Below are 23,144 nucleotides of genomic sequence, written 5' to 3' on the forward strand. Positions count from 1 at the left end.
TTGGGCCAGACTGAAGAGCTAACAGCTGGCTGCTCTTCTGACACTCTGATTGGCTAATCCCTACTGGTCACTTGTGCTTCTCCTGCCTGCCTGCCTGTGAACTTTCTCTCTCCCAGTGCCAGGTCTGGGCCTTCTTCACAGGGGCCGTCCTTCATACGCCCTGAGAATGATATGGGCAGCATATGGGGATATGTAAATAATTTAACGAGGTCAAAAGTCTGAGCTCTCCCTCTCTACCTCTCTTACCCTGGATATATCCTGGATCCTACATCAACCTCCTCTTATTTTATTAATTTTTTGCTATGTGTTTACTAAATGTTTTGGAAATAAACTAAACGTTTTGGAATTAAGTTACATATCCTTTGTTCAGAGTTAATTCTACTGAAAATACCTTTTTTTCAGTTCAGTGGTACACACTTCTATTTTATTTTCCTTTTCATCTGAGAACTTGGGAATGCCAAGGGCCATAAAGTTTCCCTATATAATATGTCAGCGAGGTACAGTATGTGTTGAGCCAATGACAACATCAAGTAATGTAACCATAGTAAGACTTGGGAGATATCAATGGAAGCAATTGCACACCCCGAAGGCAAAATCTACACTTAATGTCTGAGTCTATACCTAAAACCAGTGGTGAGTCATCAGAGTTCATATGTTCCAAACACACCACCAATCTGGCCAAAACATACGGCAATATGCCATTATTAAGAGTTACTGTAACAGCATGTTGTCATTAGGTGTTTTTTTTCCTCCCAAACATTCGACTAGCTTGGTTAAGTATTTCCAAATGAAGTTTTTAAAAGGAAACTGTTCTTTACTTCAAAATGATTGACTGGGGGAGAAACAAATAACAGTACAACGTCATGATCTTCCTTTTTGTGGCTCCGAAGGGTACTAGAATGTGTCAAATACTTTCCACCTGGAGTGTTCTATCCTCCTTGAAGGCGTCTTCTCCTTACCACTGATCTCTGTGCAAGCGTCGCATTCTTAATCGTCCCAACAGTTAACAGTACGTGGTACAATTCAATGGGCTAATCATTTAAGACCTCCCCTTTTATCTGTGAGACAGCGCCGAGCGATCAGATGGCATCAGGATCAATATGAAAATTGGAATATGCAAAAGCATGCTCTGCGTTTGGCATTGCTCAACCTTTTCCCCCTTTCATCTTCTTAGCCTTTTGATGTTGCTTTGAATCTGCATGTGCAGTGTGAGCGGTTAATAGCTGTAAGTATCTTCACGCAAAAGTACTTTTACAGTAGCTGGCGTCCACTTTTCATTTTAGTGACTGAATTAGTTTCTTAGCTTTTTTTTTCTCTCTCTTAGTCATGTGACTGTCATTAAACAACCATTAAGTCTATTGAATGTTATAAAAGTATTGAAAATAATTATAAAAAAAGAATTAATTATTGTGTGACTCAGTGTGTTGAAAGTTGGATTCATACGAGGCAAACTCCCAATTTTGGCAGAATGTGGGTCTTTTACTTTCAGACAAATCCTTTTCTGAGTGACAGGTGTAGTTATGTGGCACTGCTACAAAAGCACGAGAAAAAAAAGATGAAACATAAGGCCTTTGTGTTCTGTAATTTGGCTACTTTTATTCGAGCATGGTCATTTCCAAGAGAAATTACAAATGAAAAATTCAATAATACTTCTACAAAGACATTTCAGGAAAGATTTTCTTCAGTCATGGTATCATACATTGTATCTTAACAGTCCCTCTTCATTTTTTTTAGCAAAAAAAAAAAAAAGATGAAGAAAGTGGAATTTTTTTTGTTAAAAATACAGTGTTTTCACAATATTGTATAAAAGTTCCCAAATTTGGAATTTCCAGTAATTGGAAAATAAAGGAAATAAAACAAAATAATATAGTTGAAAATTTGCATTTCACAATTAATGTTTCAAAACACAATAAATGCTCTCTTTACGTAAAATTTGCCCCAATGATCAACGCCAAGTTCATTTTTACTAAAATATATCTATATATTGAAGAACTATAATACTGTACACTACAGTATGAAATAAATAAAATTAGGAAATATAAAATGGGCCACATAAATAAAATGTTATTCAACCTACAAACAAAATGAATGCAATTTTGTTGTTTCAAAAAATTGTTTGGTGTAATACTGACAAAAGTTAATGAAATAAACCTGAAAATTGCACAGACATATGTAAACTAAGGAGCTGCTGCCTAGTGTCCTAATACTGACATGGGTGCTTGAAAGAGCAAGGTGAGCTATCTCTTAATACCGAAGCTGGTGAAGAGGTAACAGGTGTCACCCTCCTTTCACACAATACAAGGATGGCACTTGCAGAAACACACAGATTAAAAGGTTTGCATATAAGGCTTTTTCTTATCAAAAACACCTTACAAAGGCTTTCTCCTTCATTGTTCACACGATCCTTCCATCTACTGTACTGTACTGCCAAACTGTTTCCCCTTCCATTTCAAGGTCTCTTTAAGACTTCAGTATCTTAAAAATCAAACAGGTAATATCTGTTAAGTTCCTTCACAGAGAAATTCAGAGGCCTAAAACTGTGTGGCTAGCTGGCCTGACGACAGGGCAAAAACTATAGACAACACATTAAGTGAAAGATAAGTAATACAACCGATGGACTGTAGCGTGGACACTACTGCTTTTTTCAACACTGTATAAATATATACATAGGCAATACTTTTTTATCATTTTTTGTAGTGATTATAGAAGCGAAGTGCAATTTGTACAAGTCACTAGTTTGTGCTATAAAGACTATGGGACACAGAGTTTTTAGGATGTTAGCACCACACATATTTTTAGGCCTTAATACTGTACAATTTTTTAAAAATGGATTCATTTATTCATTTTTCATTTTTGCATAATGCAGCCTCTTCTTACACAACCCCCCCCCCCCCCCCCCCCCCCACCCCAAAATCAAACTTCAAATCAATGTCTCCTTCGGCCAGACATATACAACCACCACCCCTTGAGTCCTTCAATACAAAGCTTCCTAGAAGCTTCCAGGCACGTGCATGTACAGCTTCAACACAGCAGCGTTTAAAACCAAGCAGGGAACAATACTGAACAGAAAAGTAAGATGGGAAGCTTTTTAAATGCAGTAGTTTTATTACATGCCGTCCTCCATGTTGTCCTCGTGATCCGATTTGGTTTCTGTTTTCCCGTCAAAAGAACTATCGTCCATCGAGTGCTCGCCGTTCTCCTCCTCATCCCTCAACGTGTCTGGATCTGTGTCCATGCTCTTGTTCTCGCTCTCCTCTTCCTCCTCCTCAAAGTCCTCTTCCCTACGTCCTATTTTCGCGTACGTTCCTTCAACTTCCTTTTGGCGATCTCTCATGCCTCCGTTCATCCCTCCTTCCCTCAGAATGCCCTCGCGGTCCTCCAGGTCGGGGTAGCCCTGAGGAGTCATGCCCTGTAAGTAGGCCCGGCTCAATAGTAGCTCTGTGGGCTCTAGGTGGCCCTTCTCCCGGGCCTCTCTCTCGGCCGCTTCCCTCTCCTCGGCCTCCCTCTTGCAGTAAGAGTAGCGGTGGTTCATGTGCTGGGAGTAAGAGCCGGAGTGAGAGAAGCGCTTACCGCACTTGTCACACTGGTACGGTTTCTCGCCCGAGTGCAGTCGTGAATGTTCTATAAGGTGATGCTTGTGTTTGAATGCCTTCTTGCAGATTTGACACTGATGTGGCCGTTTACCTGAGGAGACACAAAAGGGAGAGGAAAGCAGACATGAGTTTCCCAGCTCGCTACTTTGTTACTACATTTCACACAATTATAAACATCAAGAGGAGAAACAAACACAAACTAAAACTACATTCAGATGATTCAAATGGTACGAAGCAACTTGAACTATCATTACAATTTCCATGCTAGCTGTGTCGTAACTTATTTGTTTATTCCAAATGAGGGGATAAACAGCTTAAATAAACCACAGGGTCTGTCATGTGTTTACATTATGAAATTCCCTCCTATCGCTAAAGCATGGAGGAACAGAATCACAAACACTTATTTTTCGGCGTAAGTGCCACACTGATGGTTGAAACATAAATAAACCACCGCAAACTAAACAAACAGAAAGCTGTGACAAATAAGTCAACAAATAGGAGATGAAAATTGAACAAGAGACTCCTATGGCTACCCTGATAATCTCAGAAGAATAATTGTAGTTTCTAGACGCCTCTGTCCCTCAATTATATTGGGACTCATCTCTACTCACCATGTAAGATGGGATACCCTGAATGCAAAAGTGTGAGACGAGAAACTCGAGCCGCCCTACATTGATGGAGTGTCATTTCATTACATCATGCTACCAAATGATCTGGCTAAATAAAAACTCCCCCAGCAGCCAGCAATGGTGGCTGGTCATGGTGTATATCATGGGGTGGGGAGTCGGGGACAGTTGCACCCCTTTTTAAATTTACTACACCTCAGCAAATCCGGAAATATAACAGTCTATCTGACACAAATCATAAGACAGAGTTTCTTCTTTGGCATTTCAATCAGCTCGTGACTTGTGCCGCCAAAACACATCTGGCCAATTCCTAGCCACAAACAGCCGTGGAATGCCTTCGACACTTTCCATAACTGCCGTTCTTGCAACACACACCTAATACCACAACCAGATCAACTGCAGGCTACATCAAGCATGTTCTGCTGCGTGCATGCACAGAGTCATGTGTGTGAGGAACGACGCAACTTTTAGTGAAAGAGTATCATTGTGGGAAGTGTAAAATAATAAATATTTATTTTAAATAAAAAAAATGACCGATCGATCACTGATTAGGGTGATAAGTCAACAAAGGACCGTTTAGGTCAAGTGATACTGTCAGCAGTCTGTCTCTGTCTCTTTACTAGTTATATGTGGGTGCGCCGAGTGTGTTTTGCACATCATAATAGGGTTCATAAAGTAGCATGTGATGGATATAATTAGGAACGGCCAAGGATGACATTTACTTCAGACAGTGCCCTCATGCATTATGCAAAGCAATGACACAACATTTAGTTCGGAACTTTCTATCCCATTTCGATTTTAAGTAGTGCGCTCATACACGCAGAGAAAAGGTATTTCTGGCATAACCCCGATAACGTAATGTCTTTGCACGACATATTTGAGCGAGTACATCTCCTCGCCCCTGTCAATGAAGAAACAAGTTAGGTCTCGATTTTACACACAACTGAAAAAAATAAGAACAAAGCGAGAAAGAAGTGGGGAATGAACCAAAATGAAACAATTGAAAGGGTTTAGTCACACAACACATTAGAAATGAAAGCAACGGGGTAAAATAAGTGTTCCGGAACAGTATATACCTGTGTGTTCATATTTGTGTCTTAGGAGGGAACTGCTCTTCTGGAATGTTTTGTCGCACAAGTCACACGCGTACATACCACTTTCTGTCTTCTTAATCTTCTTCCGGGACAGACAGGAGTCTGAATCGGTCATGTCATCCAGTCCTGACATGTAATCGGCTGTTCCGTCGAGCAGCTCCCCCTAGAAAAGGACACGTTTATCAATCCACACATGTCAACTAAACACAGGTACCGTGCCTCCTGATGTTTGCCTGCATGAAAAGACAGAGTGGAACTTCCTGTTTGGCCTAGTTGCAAACACCATTACAGACCTCAGGTGTAAATAAGCAAATAAATATATTTAAAAAACGGGTTGTAATGGTTGAGAATCAACCCTGAATGTTTTTTTTGTGTGGTTTTTTTCTTCTTCAATATTTGAATCCACATCAGTTTAATTTTATACATGAAAGAGTTTTAATTCTATACGCATCTGTTCTTTATAAGGGATAATGAAAACCGAAAGGCATAGACTTAAATGAATTGGGGGAAAGTATTATTACATTAGGAGAGGTCATAATAATAAGCGAAAGCCCTTTGCAGGGCCATATTGTCATATTCTTCTCATTTCCAACTCATAATGATTAAATCAAGAGGTGTTCTAAATGACCAATATGGAGACGCACCACTGTTCTCATTAAGAAGTGCTCGCTCTGGTCTGACAATGATTTTGGCGGGGACATTGTCTTTCTTTACACTGTTTTTTAAAGAACAGAGCTTCTATCATCCCGCCATCAATTTGAGCTAAATGCCCGTAGCTGTATTTAAAAAAAGAAAAAATCGAATCTAATTTAATAACTTAGAATAGGAAACATTATTAATACTTTTTTTTGTTATCAAAATGGTTCCCTCTATGTTAAACAGCCTTCAGCATTCAGTGGGAATGAACATGGAGCCTGTGCATTATTAACCTGCATGTAGAAACTCATTTTGGCTTTAGAGTGCTAATGTCTTTCAAATAAAACACAAGAAAGTGGCAGAGAATTGGAGTCGGAGTCAGATCCTCTGTGCTGTGTGCAGCTCCGGGGCTTACCCTTTTCCTATTGCACAGATCATGTACACGGTTTCCCACACACAATTCACAACACACAACACCTAAGGAGAAAAAACTAAATAAACTAGGCTGAGACAGATTGATTTTAAAGGGTACGTAGTCTAGGTTTTACTCTGGAATAGACTACACTGAACAGCTGGAGACGTGATGCTGCCTGCACTCTGCGGTAAGGACAATTCACGGTGGAGTCTGGCAACAACTGAATCCCCCACATCATAACCTCTTCTCAAACAGCAATTACATGCTGATATCGCTAATGACGCCTGCTTGGAGAACTGAACGACTCCAGGCGCGTTTGACAGCTGGTTATCTACCTGACTGTGTTTTCTCCCTGGTTCAACGTGCTGCAGGTGAGCATTTGAGCTCAATAGAGTACCTTTTAATTAGTGGCACAATGAGCAGATCATTTTAGAGAATTTGAGAGGAGAGGTGGGGGGTAGAGATGGAGGGAGAGAGAGAGGGGGAGAGAGAGAAAGGGGTTAAATATGGAGAGAGAGAGAGAGCGATGGGGGGTGGAGGGGGAGAGAGAAGGGGAGAGAGAGAAAGGGGTTAAATATGGGAGAGAGAGGGAGAGAGAGAGAAAGGGGTTAAAGATGGGGAGAGAGAGAGAGAGAGAGAAAGGGGTTAAAGATGGGGAGAGAGAGAGAGAGAGAGAGAGAGAGAGAGAGAGAGAGAGAGAGAGAGAGAGGAGGGGGTTAAAGATGGGGAGAGAGGGAGAGAGAGAGAGAGAGAGAGAGAGAGAGAGAGAGAGAGAGAGAAAGGGGTTAAAGATGGGGAGAGAGGGAGAGGGAGATAGGAAGGGGGTTAAAGATGGAGAGAGAGAGAGAGAGAGAGAGAGAGAGAGAGAGAGAAAGAGAGAGAGAGAGAGAGAGAGAGAGAGAGAGAGAGAGAGAGAGAGAGAGAGAGGGGGGGGGGGGGATAAACCGGAGGCTTAAAAACTAAACCACAAGTGGCTTATCTATTTACCTGGAAACCAGGCTTTCGCTGGTATTTTCTCCTCTGCTGCTGCTGCATCTCAGCAAAGGTAGCTGCTCCTGTTGCATAAGTGTAGGCCATGTGTGGTAGGAAGCTCATCTGATCCAGCCCTGGGTACGGCCTCAGCCCAGGCATGCTGGCCTGCATCGGCGACATGAAGGTGGCAGGTGGGAACGCGGTCTGTTGCGGAAGCGACGTGTACATAGGTTTGGCACCGAAGGGGTTCATCCCAAACAAGGGGCTGGTACTTTTGTTGAAGTCTCCATTGAGGTGGTTCTGGCCTCTGCCTTCAAACTCCTTCTTGAGATAGGCCAGGTTAAGTGGCTCTTCGAAGTGTTCTCGTGGGGAGGGAACACTGGAGTGGTCATGGTGGTTAATACCGTTTAGTTTAGGTCTGCTCTTCACGGTCATGGCGTGTTTGGGCTCCTTCATGAGCTTTGGCAGTGACAGGTCCAGTGGTTGTTCAGGCAGGTTCATGTTGTGGTTCAGGTCCTCAGACATCAGGCTGTTTGGAGTATAAGAGCTACTCTGGGAGTTTTTGGAAGATGTGGAGGAAAGGTTCAAAGGAGAAGGTGTGCTGCTCCTTGAGAGGTGGTCCATTTTGGAGTGGTCAGCCATGTGTTTGGCGTGTCCACTGAACGTGTTGGCTTTCATGAGTCTGAGTTGGTTCTCACAGTTGTTGACGTTGTTATGGAGCTCTGCAATGGAGGGGGACATGATATGGTGGTCACGGTTGCGGTCACGGTCATTACACTTGATCAGGGACACTGGGGATCTAGCTGCCATTGAGTCTTTAGTGGGAGTGTGGTTGTGGTTGTTTGCGGCTAGAACCATATCTGCATGGTTGTTCCTTCGTTGTTCTAGTGGTGGAGTTCTTGGGGTGCCGTACTGGAAGACTTTCCTCTGTTCGAACCACTCTTTGACGAATTCCTGAGGAAGGCCGACCGCTATGGAGATCTTCAGTAGTTCCTCTGAATTGGGCTCCATGTTCATAGCGAAGTAGGCCTTGAGCACTGACATGTGGTCCTTGTACGGGTTGATGGGGCTTTTCTCAGACAGCATGGACGAGAGCAGGAGGGCATGCTTCTCCGTAAACATCCCCTGTTTTGTGGGCATAAGGTTCTCGCTAGTCTGGAGAACTGTCTTGATCTCCTCATTCATTTTACACAGGTAACGTTCATGCTGATGCAAGGGAATTGGACCTGGGAAGGCTTCTTTGCAGTATTGGCAAGAAAAGGGTGTAAACATAATGTTGTTCTCATGCATCTTATCCTCTGTACCTAAATCTAGCATGTGGTTGGATTTCTCGCGTTTGATAGTGCTAATTTGCCTCTTTGAGTCCGTGGTCAAGCTCTGGAGACAAGCTTTGGCTTCGTTCACTTTTTCTAATGTGTAGTCGATGATGCTTTTAGTGGCCCCATTATGGCTGACGACTGGCAGACCGACCTGGTGACCCCCCTGTGACGTCAGTCCCTGTTTCTGCTCCTCGATCTGGTTCCCGAGCTCCTTCATGTAAGCCTTGAGCCTGGAGATCTCCTCCGGTTTGCAGTCCATCTTCTGCCTGCACACAGTGTTGTCCACGATCTGGAGCACCTTTTGGACCTCGCTCAGGTTGTTGCTCAGGGACGGGTAACCAAGGAGCTGTTGTTCGATCCCCACCCCCAGGTGCTGCATGGGGCTCCGGGCTGAGCAGTGGATCCCTAGCGGGCTGCTATTTCCCCCCATCCCTCCGTTCATGAAGGGCCCAGGCGCGCCGAAGCCATGGGAGGCCATCATGAGTTTGTAGTCGTTGAAGTCGAGTGGTTCTGTTTTGATGTTCAGGTGGTGGTTGTTCTGGTCCTGGTGGTGGCCCAGGGGCTTGCCGTTTCCGTTTCCGTTCTCTAGCTTGTGTCTCAGCTGGGTGATGGCGGTGTTAGTGGGGGACGACGAGGCTGATGTAGGGGAAGAGCCTGTCTTCATGTTGTTGCGCATCCTCCCGTTGACTGCTATAAGGCCGATGCACTTCTTGCTGCTGATGTGTGAGCTGTAGGAGCCTGAGTGGGAGAAGCGCTTCTTGCAGTTTGGGCATTCGTATGGCTTCTCACCTGAAAAGAGACAACGTATACTTTTAGAAATATCTGCCATAAACACATTTAAATGGCATAATGAACACACGTATTCTCAATTATTAAATACAAGTGGGCTAAGGGAAAATGTATCAACAATGAACACCTTTAATGAATGCCAAACTAAAGTGTTAACACTGAACTGCTCAATTGTGAGATTGGCAGATAGAAGGAAACAAAGTAGCTCAAGTCATCCATTGGAACAGTGGGAGAGAGAAAAGAAAAAGGCAATCGATTTTTGCACACCCTGTGCGAAGTTCACCACAGTCTTAAATCAAGGTTATGCATATTCTAAAAGGAGTGCACAGGCCCCCTTTGCTACCCACCACTGTGAATCCGCAGGTGTTCCTTCAGATGGTGCTTGTATTTGAAGGCCTTGCCACATTCTGTGCATTTGAACTTGCGGTTGCCAGCCCCCTGGTTCAGCAGTTGGTGCTATAGAGAAAAGAAGCAGGTATTGACATGAGTTCTGTAAACAACATTAGAGGGGGAAAATAGTTCACTAAAATAATCACAATTGACCGACAAGCTAAATGTCTCGCGTTGCTACACAGCCCATCTTGCCTCTTTCTACCTCCAACTCCAACGAGAGAGTACAAGAGTGGCGCTGATAACAGAGGGAATCGCATACCTTTTCATTTCCTGGCTCTCGAGCCCAGGAAGCATGTATTTAGAATTTGGCAGCCAATAAAATAAAATAAATGAAAGGGGCTCTTTAAAAAAAAAAGATATAGTTTCCCCCTCATTAGAGACAAGCAATCTGATCTACTTTTATTCATTTGGGGGTAATCACTCAAAAGATATTCTGACTATTTCACAAGAAGTCCTTCCCTGTATTTCACATACCTACGTACAACAGTAATTTTACATGAAGAAACAACACATTTCCATAAATGTTGAAATGTCTTAATTGGAACAGATTTCCACTAATCATTTGAATCCTCAAACGTCTCTTTAATAATCTTAGACTATGCTGGATAGGATGGGCCTAGGCCTTGATTCTCTGTTCAAAGGTAAACATCAGTTGCGGCCCCTCAAATTTGCAATTCAAACAGGGGGGAGGCCTCTGCCTGTTTAAAAATCCAAATATAATAGTAATAACAACAACAATAACAGCGCACGTGTAAACGGGGGGAGGCACAGCAGGCGTGCACAATTAATTCTGAGTGGGAGGTGAACACGTTAAATGCTTAGGCAATACAAAAGATCTCTCAGCAGCACTCGCTACGCGGGCAGGCGTAGCAGAAAGATGCAGCCAGCGTCCTGATCCAGCCTGACAACTGCTGGGGTGTGCTAACTCTACCCACATTCCTGGGGAGACAGATGGCGTAAGGGAGGACACAGGGAGGATTGTTCAAATGGCAGCAACCTTCAAAGATCGAGCAGGAGTGGGTCTGTCTGTCGGTGGGGCCGCCAAGCGCCAGTCAGGGACCCCACCGCTCGTACGTTGCTGAGTTGCATAAACAAACGGCAACAGCTGCTTTGGCTCCCCCTGCTTCCCTCTGAGGACCGCAGTAAACTTTAGTTGTGCCAATAAGATACAATCATTCTCTAACCCTAATTGTCAATGGCACCAACACCAGCAAATGTGTTTTTTGGGAGAGGGGGACTTGCTATCCTACATGACTCAGGGAATGTTAGGGATGGGATGGGATGTTGGATGTTGTTGTCGGGACGCATGGGCTGGTTATTCAAATATTATTGGCTCGTATTCATGACATATTTTCTCTTGATTGGTTAATTGGATAAAGGGTTTTGGTTTATTTTAAAATTTTGTATGGTGTTTATGACGAGGGCATCTTTTCCTAGGTAGAGACAGCTCTCACGGGACATGGGATTGGGACTTGCCTGTAAGCGATAACACAATGATTCACTAACTTCACAACATATTTGATCGTTCTTTCTTCTTTCTTTTGTACCCCAAGAGGACTTAAATTGTCACTGCCGGTTTTGTTCAGATTCACTTATTTTTAAACATGGTTGGCAAGCAAATGCAACATCTATGAATAGAAGGTGTTTTTTTTTCCACAGAGGGAGTTGGATTTGAAGCATGGAAATTGCCAACAAATTCCCAGGTTAGTTAATATTTTTTTTTTTAAACACATTGAGAGTGAGTGAGACTCAATAATAAGTGTACATGTTGATTCTGTTTACGCAATGTAAGGAAATGGTGGAATGTATGACATAGTACTGTATAAAGGAAATGCTTGATTTTAAAGAACATAAAATCTACTAGTTGAAGTGAAATTAAGGAGCAGATAAAATGTCTAAATTGGAAATTAACATAATCACTCGATCGTGAACATAAGACGCCAAAATCATATCAGACGGGGCCATCAAAAAACCATTTAGGGCCTCAATTAAAGTTATTACCATTAAAAGATCTGCATCTTCAAAATGTCATGAAAAATTAATAACGACTGCCAATCAAAATGATATCATTTCCTCCAAGGGATCATAGCACATTAGAAATGAAGTGATAGGGGCATATGATCCTGGAAGTGATTGAAAACAGCAACCAAAAAAACAAAACAAAAAACGAGGGCATATGATCCTCACCTGATCTCTGCCGGGCTTGTGCGTGGCCATATGTCGCTCAAGCTGAGTGCGGTAAGCAAACGTGTAGTTACACAGGGGGCAGGCGAAGTTCTCCTCGTTCTTCTCGTGGCGGTACTTGATGTGCTCCTTGAGCGATGTCAAGCGCTTGTAACCCCGGTCGCAGTAGGGGCAGGTCAACAGTTGGGCGAAAGCATCTGGAGTTCCAGGTGGCAGGTCTGGGTAGGGGGGACGGGGACGGGGACGGGGGGGGGTTGGGGAGAGAAAGCGGTCCAAAAGGTCAGCAAATCAATGGCAGCTAATGGGCGTACTGCCCGGAATGGTATGGGAGGTATCACTGCAATCTGCTCTACAGAGTGCCATCGTCTCAGGCTGGCATCCATGCCCTGACACACACACACGCACACGCACACACACACACAAACACACACACACAGACTCTGCCCCTCCTTTTTTTATATCACATACTAAGACATGTGAAAATTCACGCGTACTAAATTGAATGAGCTTTTAATTGACCGATACACTTCCGAATGTGTTGCATAACATACATTTATCTTCGTTAAGTAATTGTGTTTTTTCTTTGACTTTTGATTTAAGACACAAACTGAACATGATATCTGATCTTACACTGATATTTGACAAATGTCAGTCGGAAATAAAGCACCTTGACCTGGTTTTTAAGAACACTACCTTACCCACCCTCCCCCTCGTCCTTCCTTGCTCCCCTTAAACCATAGTCCCCTCGCCTAATTGCTTTTAAGTGGCTTATTTAATACCCCCCCCCCTCCCCCCCACACACACACACTTTCATAATTTCTGAAGTACAGATCATAAATCCATTCTAATTCAATCCCTGTTCCCCCGGGGTCTGGGAGGTGTACTATCTTATTTCAGACCTCTGGCAGCTGCTGCTGCTTAAAGACTGGAGGACCGAAGGTAAACACAGAGGCATCCAGTGAAGAATCTGTGAGACCAACAGCTGCCCATGTCACTGTGCCACAGAGACCAAGAAGAGTCCAGCCACACCACTGCTGCTCTGTTCTCTTCTGGGGAACGTATATAGCAAGAGTCTCAAAGGAAGAGTGCTGATCTAGGATCAGCTCCCCCCTGTCCATGTAATCTTAATCATTGTGATCTAAAAGGCAATACCGATCCTAGATCAGCACTCCTACTCTAAAACGCTTCAAACATATGGCCCCAGCTCACCCCTGCCCGTGTAATCTTATCCATTGTGATCAACACAAAAAAAAGAAGCAAAACTGATCCTAAATCAGCACTCCGACTCTAAGACGTTTCATACATACAGCCCCTGTCTATGGATTCGTACCATTTTCCTCCTGGCCGTTTGTTTCAGACGCTTCGGGCGTGCCCATACGGGACAGCTCCTCTCCCTCGGGTGCTTCTGGGTAAATGATGGCAGTGTCGCCCCGCTGCAGGTACTCAGCGATGCTGACCACGTGGCTCTCCTCCTGGAGCTTGCTACGCTTGGCGAAGAACTCCTCAAACTCGGAAGTGCAATCAACAACATTCTTAACTGGAAAGAAGAAGAGAACGAGAGAAGGAGGAGGGAGAGAGAGAGAAAGAAAGAGAGCGAGACAGAGAGAGAGAGATGGGTTTTTAAAAAATGGGATTCTTCACCAAAAGAAATGTGTGTTTCAGCAAAACAGGGAACATGTCGGGTCTAACTGTGATGAAGAAACGCCACAACAGACATTAAGAATACATCTGAATTATGGTTTTATCTTGTCACACAACAGCCTCTAAAACAAGAAATATGAGTTGAAGTACCACCTTAAATCATGGGGGAAAGTATTTAAGATAAACAGATTGTATTCACTTGAAGCATATTACCAGTGACACAATAAATGTGGGGAAAAACAATTTAAACTGGTCAAAATACTTCTAATGTTCCGTATCATACTTGACAATGAGAATCACTTGTATTTTACCATGTTGAATCTTTAAGATTATCGAAAGACAATCCATTTATTTAATTACGCCTCAGCGTTAAGCCTCTCGATTCACATTTTATTTACACATTGTGTAGCAACAGTACAAACAAAATCCCCTGTGTATTGACTTCCACACAAGGGGTCAATAAAGGGCTCTGGTTAGTTGATTGGCTGCGAAACAGATTACTGAGGACAAACCACAATGTTGCACAAAAAAAAAGCTTTAACCATAGTCAAGAAAACACTTTTTAAAGCCGCCTTTCTGAAATTGCTGAAGTCACACATGGCGTCTTTTCTCATATTCTCCAGTCCCTCTTCTCGTTGGGGGAATCCCAAAGCTGCGGAGTAGAGATAGCTGTGGCTCCAGTAGCAAACAAAGCTAATCAAGAATCTGCAACCTTCATAATTCGACAGAAGATGATAGACCCTCAAAGGTTCACGTTCATTCAAAGCTGTGCTATACAGCATTGCAACAATCTGAGGCGAGTCTACATTCTATTGCCCCCCCCCCCCATCATATCACTATTATAACACTCGTCACATAAGACATTGTCGTGCTAAATATTACAGGACGTCACACAAACTGCTTTATTTGACTGGATTTAGATGGTTACTTATTTAATTGGACATTTCCAAGCCAAGGTACATTTTTATATTGTGATTTGTTTGGCAGTGATTATTTTACGGGCCCAATTTGTGAAAGGTCAAGGTAGTGGATTCGGTTGTCAAAAGTGGCATGAAAATGTCACTGGTGCCAAAGGATCTTTTATGAAATCGTATGAAACAACTGTTAACTAGGCAGCTCAATTTCCTGCATTCTCATTAGGACTTTGTGGGAACAATTTGAGAATCATCTAATGTAAATTTAGAGACAAAACTGGGAGGATGCTTGAACTCTCTTACGTTGGATTCACATCTCACCGTTAAACAAATGTGTATCTTAAGGATTAGAAATACATTCAAAAGATCAAACATAGACTAGGAATCTTCTATCTTCTAATGAAAAGAAGAATAGAAGATTCCTAATGAAATGCAATTTAGGAAGTCGCTGTATTGCCAACAAGCTATAAGCTCAACCTCGGATTGTCTCCTTTGAAATTTCCCTTCTAAAAAAAGAGGGGCTACTTTCTTCTCTGTAATAGAGGAAATCACCTGGATAAAAGAGTGCTTACAATTTTCATTTCTTAAATGACATCACATGTAATCCAGTGGTGGGTTTTGGTCTTCCAATGCAGTGCCACGACATTGTTTCCACGACCTTAATGTCCTGAATGGAAACATTTGCGATGTCTAAATTTCCACACCCCAAAAAAAGTTGCCACACATGCACAGGAACGCGTGTGCAGGAATGCATGTGCACGCACACGCGTGCTCACACACACAAAATCAAAAAATATATAAATAAATCAAAAGAAGAATAGAAGATTCCTAAGGAGGGATGCCCGTTATGTGGTGAGTATTTACTCAAACGGTGCCGAGGCCAGTTGTCAGCAGCGGTTGGGATGATATCACGGAGGGAAAACTTAATGCCCAAGAGACTTGTGGGTGGAAATCAGCTTTGTTTACTTAATTAAAAATGGCAGGTAGGATTTGGTTCCACAGTTTCGTGTAGAAAGGACCATGCAGGGACACTAATGCTCTACACGGACACAGAGACACACAGCCACCCACACAAGGATTGGAAGGGTGGTTGGTCTCGGCCTCGTCTTTCAACACAATACAGATATAGGATCTTCATTTGAGACAGTTTGCTACAGCAGGAAAATAATCCTGCAGCGACAGGAAATGTGAATTATTATGTGGATTATAATTAATGGATTACAATACATTATGGTCCAGGACTATGCTTAATCTGTGTCTGGGAAACCGGCCCTACAAATGTAACATTTCCTTCATTGCAGAAAAGTTCTTCTGCAACAGGCTGATCAAATTAAGATCCTACATCTGTACATGAAATCACCTCACAATGGATTAAATCAACTCACCTGTACCGTTTCCAACCGTCTGAAGAGTGGCGTCAGGCCCCATAGTGTCATAATCATCTTTAATTTCATCTGTGGAGAAAAGTAAGGGAGGGAGGAGGGGAGGAAGAAGGGAAGAGGAGGAGAAGAGAAGTCCAGTTCAATGTTCAGTGCTGTAGTGTACCAAGCAAACCCAAGCCTCACAATGAAGCCTTCAGAGGAAGGTACGGAGATATAAAGGGCTTGCTGTGTTGCACTGTGCCGAGGCTTTTGTGTGGCATTCTAAATGAATGCTATCATCAGAAACAGACAGGGCCTTATATACCTTAAAAACAACAACAAGCCGTGGGAAAGAAAGCTGCTCTGTCATTCCGGGGGTAGCGAGAGTTGCCAGAAAGAAAGATTCATTCAAGAAGCCAGCCCCATCCACCTGAACAGTCAGACAGGAGTAACCTGGCACAAAAGGCCTTGCAGTTGTTATTCCCTCACTGTGACACTACTAACAATCTGCACGCGGCAGAAAAATGGACAAACTATACAGTGGGGTTTTCACAGAAAAAAGGACAAACTATACAGGGGGGTTTTCACAGAAAAAAGGACAAACTATACAGGGGGGTTTTCACAGAAAAAAGGACAAACTATACAGGGGGGGTTTCACAGAAAAAAGGACAAACTATACAGGGGGGTATTCACAGAAAAAACGTGGGCTGTGGGCTTAGACTCTATTACCAATCAGCGTAATGCATAGTCTTAGGAACACCAAAGGCAGACTTGCATTTTTGTCCTGGCACAGGTAAGACAGCCATAAATAAAGGACCCCAGATTGACAGACAGGCTCATAAACAAGGGAGGGAACAACTTTGGACATTGGTTGGTAAATTCTCTTGCCGTATAGGTGGCGGCGAACAAGAGGACATTGTTGGTGTTCAAGTCCACAGACAATTAACTTAAGGAGTCCTCTGTGACTCCTTTCTTCCGTCCTGTCTTTGAAAATTAAATCAAGGTACTTCCGAGAAGATAGTGGCTGGTAATAAAATGGCTCCTGTCTCTCTCTGTTTCTCCTTGTTTCAGCCATGTGATTTCTATGGTCTCAAGGATACTGTGTTGCCATGGAGGGGTAAACAAACAAATCAATGGATTAAGGGAAAAGAGGATTTCTCTTCTTTACTGTCTCTTGTATCTTGGACTTGACAGAAAAACATTTTGGAAATGAGTTTGAAAAGTAGCTGACAAGCTGTGTAAAATCTTCAGAATAAAAAGTGAATTAGCAATCACGAATCAAATGCAGAAAAAATAAAAAGTATATATTTATATATAAACATACTGTATATTTTGGTGTAGAGCGAAAAATCTGTTGTTTAATGGTTAGGTTCATTAAGCGAGGGTTTGTTCTGTTTCTTTCGCTTGAAGTGAGACGGTTTCCTTCTGCACCAAAAATATATATATATTTTTTAACAGCCAATAGCTTCAGAGAAAAAAAAATCGACTCTATTGAATGAAAAGTACTCAACTTTCCCTTGACATGAAGCTTGACTGTGTGGCGGAGAAACTTGCCAGCCATTTTCATTTGCATATGAGGGGGTTTGGAGTGCCGTTGTCTTCTCAGTAATGACATCAAACCAGGCTGCACTCTAAGGAAATGGTCCTTTAGCAATATTGTTGAAGATACACTGGAGTATTGTGAGCAATCAAAAAAATCCTCCACCACAGCCACAAATATCATTCTGGCGTTTAAGAGACCAGCATATATGAATAGTTACTTTTTTTGTCATTTATAATTTACTGAATGTTAATCGAGCTCCCTTTTCCTCTTGCCCTCGCGTTTCTTTTTCCCTGGAAAGTGAGAGAGTTTGCATGGATGTAGCCCTTTTGGTTTATCGCAGCCTTTATTAAATCCAATTTCACTGCATATTTTTTGTTGTTGATATGACTCAAAAGGAGCACATGTGGGGATTTTGCTTTTCGTTCCCTCTTTACCTTGAACAGTCCCTATTATCTGTGTGAGGTCAAGGAATGAGAGTGAGGGAATTTCCAGCAGGAGGTAGGCTAAGACCACTTACACCTACCTCACTTCTATGGCCCTTTGCACAGATCCTTTTTGGGCCATTCCTATTGCTTCTGACAGCTACACATCCATTGGAGAGAGAGGCCCGTTTTTATAGTTGAAAGTGTAATGTGAGTCGAGAGCCAGTCTGGTCTGTCTCTGCCTGATAAATCATGCAAGGGAGAGGGGGGAGCGTGAGCGAAGGCCCGCGCCTCACTGAAGGACGATGTTTAAGTTTCTGACTGCGACCGAGGAGGGGTCCAGAATACCTTTCCCCTGCCATAAGTCCACCTATTTACTTAACACCATTGATGCTGTTTGTTTGGAAAACATTCCTATTTTTATGGCCAGTTACCAGTGGAAGAGGGCGCAGTAAAAACAAAGGTTCTCCTCCTCCTTTCTGTTAGTTCTCTGAACGTCCTTGAACAGAACCGGGCCGGGAGAAGAAAGAGACAAGGGCAGACAGGGGAGAATGCAGGTGATTTCTTTTAGAGTGATAAGTGATGTCATGTATTCCAGCCCACTGTGTCCACTGCCCCAATTGTGGGATGAAAGAATGCCAAGGACCATTCTAGAACACAAAACTCTGATTGTGCCGGGCACCGGAAAGGCACAGCTAAGAAACTTTTGCCGTGCTTTTCCGACAGAGTACTAAAGCTGACGTGGAAAAGGCAGGGGAGAAAAGCACAGCTTATCTCCGGGGAAAGTTATGTGGTGAGGTACCATTGTAGACAGTAAGGCACTGTGAGAGAGGAAAAAGGACAGTCAAACATAATGCCCACAAGCTTGGGAAAGAGAAGACTCCCATCATCTGCACTAATGAACCACACAAGGTCTCAGAAATATGGCCGACGAGGTTTTATCACATGAGAGGCAGATTATCTGGGAATTGCAACATAGTTGAATTATAGACATTAAGGCACCACGGGCTTTTATCAAATAAACAATTACTGTACGCTTTGACTACTTGTTTATTTTTGATCTTGATTTATTTGAACATTTCTGTTTTGAAAGAATCAAACCCCATATGAACTGTTACTAACGGGGCAGAAATAGAAACATCCGTCAACAGAGCAAAAATAATACAGCGATTGTCTGCGACAACTATGTTTCCGATTTGCATGTCGATAATCAGCAACCACAAGGTGAACTTCCTCCTTTTTTCGATAGAGGATCCTTTTTGGAGCGCAATGACATTTCAGGGGGTGAAATATTTCCCCCCTTTCCAGCACTCTACAGAGCCCAGTTCATTAGTAGAAATGAATAGGCAACACACCGGCTCATTTAAACGGGACGGTCTTACATGAGAGTTCGCGCTACACTCCGTTTCTGTCACACCGCTGCGAGAATCATTGACTCTTATTATAAATGTAAATGGCTATCATAAAAAATAAAAAAATTCATTTAAGATTGTTAATGACTTTTGCAGCAGTCTGGCTTCCTTTAATGATTATCCTCTAGCCCTAATTAAAAGTATTTATCTTTCAAGCATCCATGACTAGGCTCTCTGCTCTCAGCGATGCTCCAAATGAAACTAAATGGAAGGCGCCACCAAAGTTGTACGCATCACCTGCCCGAAATGATCTAAACTAGATTATTAGCAGATGAAGCTATATCAATCACATACTGAAAGTCTGATCATATTGCGATATTATAGACAATCGAAAGAGGGCGATTCTAAGAAAACGATTGAAAAGCTATCTGTTAATACCGTCTGATATAACTCTGGTTTATTTAAGTGAGGATAAAGACGAGAATAGGAAATGGGTCGGAGATTTAGCGTTGGGACGAGCCGAGTGAGTTTCAGTCATGTGGGGTGTAGGAATCTCCGACATTCCTCTGCCATCTTACGTGGCACCGACATACGTTTCCTATGTATCGTCAAGTTACAGTAATGTCTCCTGACTCTGCTTGCCCCTGTCAACCCACTGCATGTCAAAATGTGGTTTGATCTCATACACTTCTTATGACTGGCAAGCGCGGTCAATCGCTGCCCCTGTAACTGCGGAGGTGGTGATGGTGAAGGGGGGGGGGCTAACCTCTCATCTCATGGAAAACAAAATAAATCGCAAAAACATTTTGGCTGTGATCCACACGCTTTTGTGTGTGTGTGTGTGTGTGACACTCACCAGTGCCGTCGACTGAGGCGTGCAGCATGTCGTTGTCATGCCAGACATGGTCTACTCCGCTGTCCCTCATGTCATCGTCCTCATCCTCCTTTGTCATCAGGGCGTGGCCCACCCTCGGGGATCCAACGTCGTGGTTGTTCAGACTGGCAGGGCTGCCCACCCCGTTCAGTAGGCCGTCCTCCTCCGATACCAACAGCTTGTCCTCATCCTCTGTCTCTGAACCAGTATCCATCACATTCTCGTAATTCAACGCTGCAATGAGGGAGAACACAAAACAAAACAAGATGGGTCACTGCAGAGGAATTCATGTTTGGTGTTCATTGTGCTGACCCTGAAATGGGAAAAAGGTCAAAGAGGATTATGTCCTCAGATGAAGTCATGATTGCACTGCACTGTTAGGAGCTAGTAACACAATCGTTTCGCTGCACCTGTTATAACATCTGCTAAACTGTGTAAGAGACCTATAAACTTAGATTTTATTTGATTACAGGTTTAGACCCATTCCTGTTTGAGACGTGGGCCCTTTCTTGCGGGGGGTACATCCCAATTACAACAACACCCACCGCGACAGACTGGAATCTGTAACTTTAACCATCATGGTGTGTGGAGTCAGTCAGCTGCTACGTAGACACGCCAAAATAGCCACACATTTTCTCCCGCAGTGGACTGCCTGAGATGCCAACCTAGCTACACCTTTCAGTTGGGGCTCACAGATCTGAAGCATACCCAACGTGGCTGAGATACTCTGCACTTCTGATATTTACAAATGTCAAATAGCCATACCACCCTGGATGGAAATGGCTTAACCCCTAGTCATTTCATCACATTCACCGCTCCTGTGGTAAGTGACGCACCTACTGTACTTGTGTTTTTCCCTCAGAACTTGACAGAAATCAACCGTCAAGTCCGATCTTGACAATGATACATGAAACAATACTACATACAGTATAAAATACCCCTAGCTTCATCGAAACAGGACATGTGTCCCGCCCCTTTCCCTCCGTGCCCTCTCCTCTTGTCTTTTTCAGGGAGTGTTTTCAATGAGTCATGGTTTGCGGAGAGAAACACTTGCGCAGTCGAGCCCCGCATTAAAATAACTCACACAAGTAGCGGCCCGCTTGATTCCACAACACTTGGTCCCAGACACATGGCAGCCTCTCTTAAAATAGGCAGCCTGTAAATAAGGGCCGTGAACTCAATTGAAGGTGGCTGTTTGTGAATTAGTCTGCCCTCGCAAAGGGCTGTCTCTCTAGCCTCTCCAGTCTACGCACAAGGCCCATAAATTGTCTGTCCTACGAAGGAAGGCAAAAGACTTATTAGAGGAATAAACACAGGACGTTACCTCAGCGAGAGAAACAGGACCACCGCATCACACACCTCACTGCTAGTTCCTAAAACACTACTCTGGAGAAACAGTCTCAAAACAACCGCAGATGGGGGGGGGGGGGGGGGGGTCAGAGTATGACATCATGGGAACCAATTTCAAATGTGTATGGTCCGTTTTAATTGCTGTACTGTAGCTATAAATGACTACTAAATACAACTCTAAAACCTTCTAACATTCCAAAACGGAGAAGGGAAAATAAATCAGATATTGACTTGTTATATAGCACGGAGAGGAATAAGATTACGCTGAGCGTACACAGTACGTTCATACATGATCTTTGTATAATCCGCGGGTCTGCACTTGCCTTCCGAACAACGGGCGCAAATTACAAGGAAAACGGCTGCGTAGACAGGGCCAGCAGAATCAGCTGACCTGGTTAGAATACCAATTGACGGGGGAAACAAAACCTTTTCAAGAGGTGTGACCACAAGGGTTTAGGCAAGTTCAGACTGGGTAATGCCCTCAGACATGAAAAAAAGAGAAAGCCAAAGAAAAGCCAAAAAGAAAGTGAGACATTCAAACTCCTGCTGTGTGGTCCCCGATATACCTTGGCCCACAATTGATAATATGTTAGTATTATTATTGTATTTCCCCTTTGGTCCCTTCCCAACTTACCCCTAACCCCTAACCCCCCCCCCACACACACACACCCTAACCCCCCCTTCTTAGCAACACAACGTGCTGTGGACTCCCTACTCCCCTTTCTCCCAGGCAGGTTTCTAAGGGTGGCCTAGCAGGCGGGCGGCAGGGGGTAACAAAGAAGCAGGAGGCCTGGGAAGCTATTACCCCGCCCCCCTGAAGACCTGATCTCTGGACACAGCCTGAATACCGACGAATACCCAGGAGGAGTGAATGACATTATCTAAGGATGGACAGGTTTTAAAAGGCCTTTCTTTGCACCCCAAACCTCTCATTGGGCATTTTTCAGTGTGCTACAGGTCCATGTGTAGCGTATTGGTTAACGCATGAAGAGAGGCGCTACAATGTGACGTCTTCAATATTGAGCAACGGGCCTGGAGACAATGGACCTCGGATCATAGAGGGGACGTGAAGATCACCCCACCTCCTGAAAACCTCTAGACATCTACAGTTGTCCAAACCAAACCATGAAAAGCTTCTAACGCCAGGTTGGGGATCTGTGCTGCCATGCAGGTTGACGTGTTTGAGGGGAGAGGTAAGGAGTAGGAGAGGGGAGATCACTGGATGTGATCCAAGCTAGAACATTGGCTATCAGACAGAGCATTTACTCATCAAAGAGCCTGGAGGAGACAGAAATGACCGGGTGCAACTTGTCAATCAAAGAAGCAAGTAGCATTGACTTCAGAAAGCCTGCTTTGTTGAGGTGACATCTCTGACAGACGCCTCAGTATAATGTAAGCACCAGCCTGACGTCGGGCATTGTACTCTGAAACAAAGTCATTTCGAAACCTACTAATGTTAGCCTACACTCTGCCATTATTTTGTTCAATACCTCGCCACTAATCAATCTTTTGTGTTTCTAGACGAGATAGACAAAGAAATCATCATGTTTACTTTCTAGGGCTACGTTTTCTTTCAGATGACACTTTCTATTTTTCTCCTGCTTTAGTTTAAGTGCCACCCGCAACAAAGGCAATTACAGCTGGCATTTTGACTGATGCTACCTGT

General features: G+C 43.4%; 1 protein-coding gene across 6 annotated transcripts in view; it reads right to left on the minus strand.

Moving 5' to 3' along the window:
- Nucleotides 1-1,574: 1,574 nt before the first annotated feature.
- The window catches only part of LOC109890443 (zinc finger E-box-binding homeobox 2), an 83,156-nt gene continuing 61,586 nt past the window's right edge, over nucleotides 1,575-23,144 (minus strand). For 3 of the 6 annotated variants that reach the window (XM_031824513.1, XM_031824515.1, XM_031824512.1), the window contains 8 exons: nucleotides 20,111-20,362; nucleotides 15,962-16,030; nucleotides 13,352-13,558; nucleotides 12,025-12,239; nucleotides 9,792-9,900; nucleotides 7,352-9,444; nucleotides 5,296-5,476; nucleotides 1,575-3,684 (listed from right to left, as the gene is read on the minus strand). In XM_031824513.1, the coding sequence (XP_031680373.1) occupies nucleotides 3,107-3,684; nucleotides 5,296-5,476; nucleotides 7,352-9,444; nucleotides 9,792-9,900; nucleotides 12,025-12,239; nucleotides 13,352-13,558; nucleotides 15,962-16,030; nucleotides 20,111-20,362 (3,704 nt within the window). In that variant the 3' untranslated portion in view covers nucleotides 1,575-3,106. Of the gene's footprint in view, nucleotides 3,685-5,295; nucleotides 5,477-7,351; nucleotides 9,445-9,791; nucleotides 9,901-12,024; nucleotides 12,240-13,351; nucleotides 13,559-15,961; nucleotides 16,031-20,110; nucleotides 20,366-23,144 lie in introns of all 6 variants that reach the window. The other 3 variants (XM_031824517.1, XM_031824516.1, XM_031824514.1) reach the window with 2 other exon arrangements.

Source organism: Oncorhynchus kisutch, linkage group LG5 (genome assembly GCF_002021735.2).
Source record: "Oncorhynchus kisutch isolate 150728-3 linkage group LG5, Okis_V2, whole genome shotgun sequence".
Taxonomy (NCBI): Eukaryota; Metazoa; Chordata; class Actinopteri; order Salmoniformes; family Salmonidae; genus Oncorhynchus; species Oncorhynchus kisutch.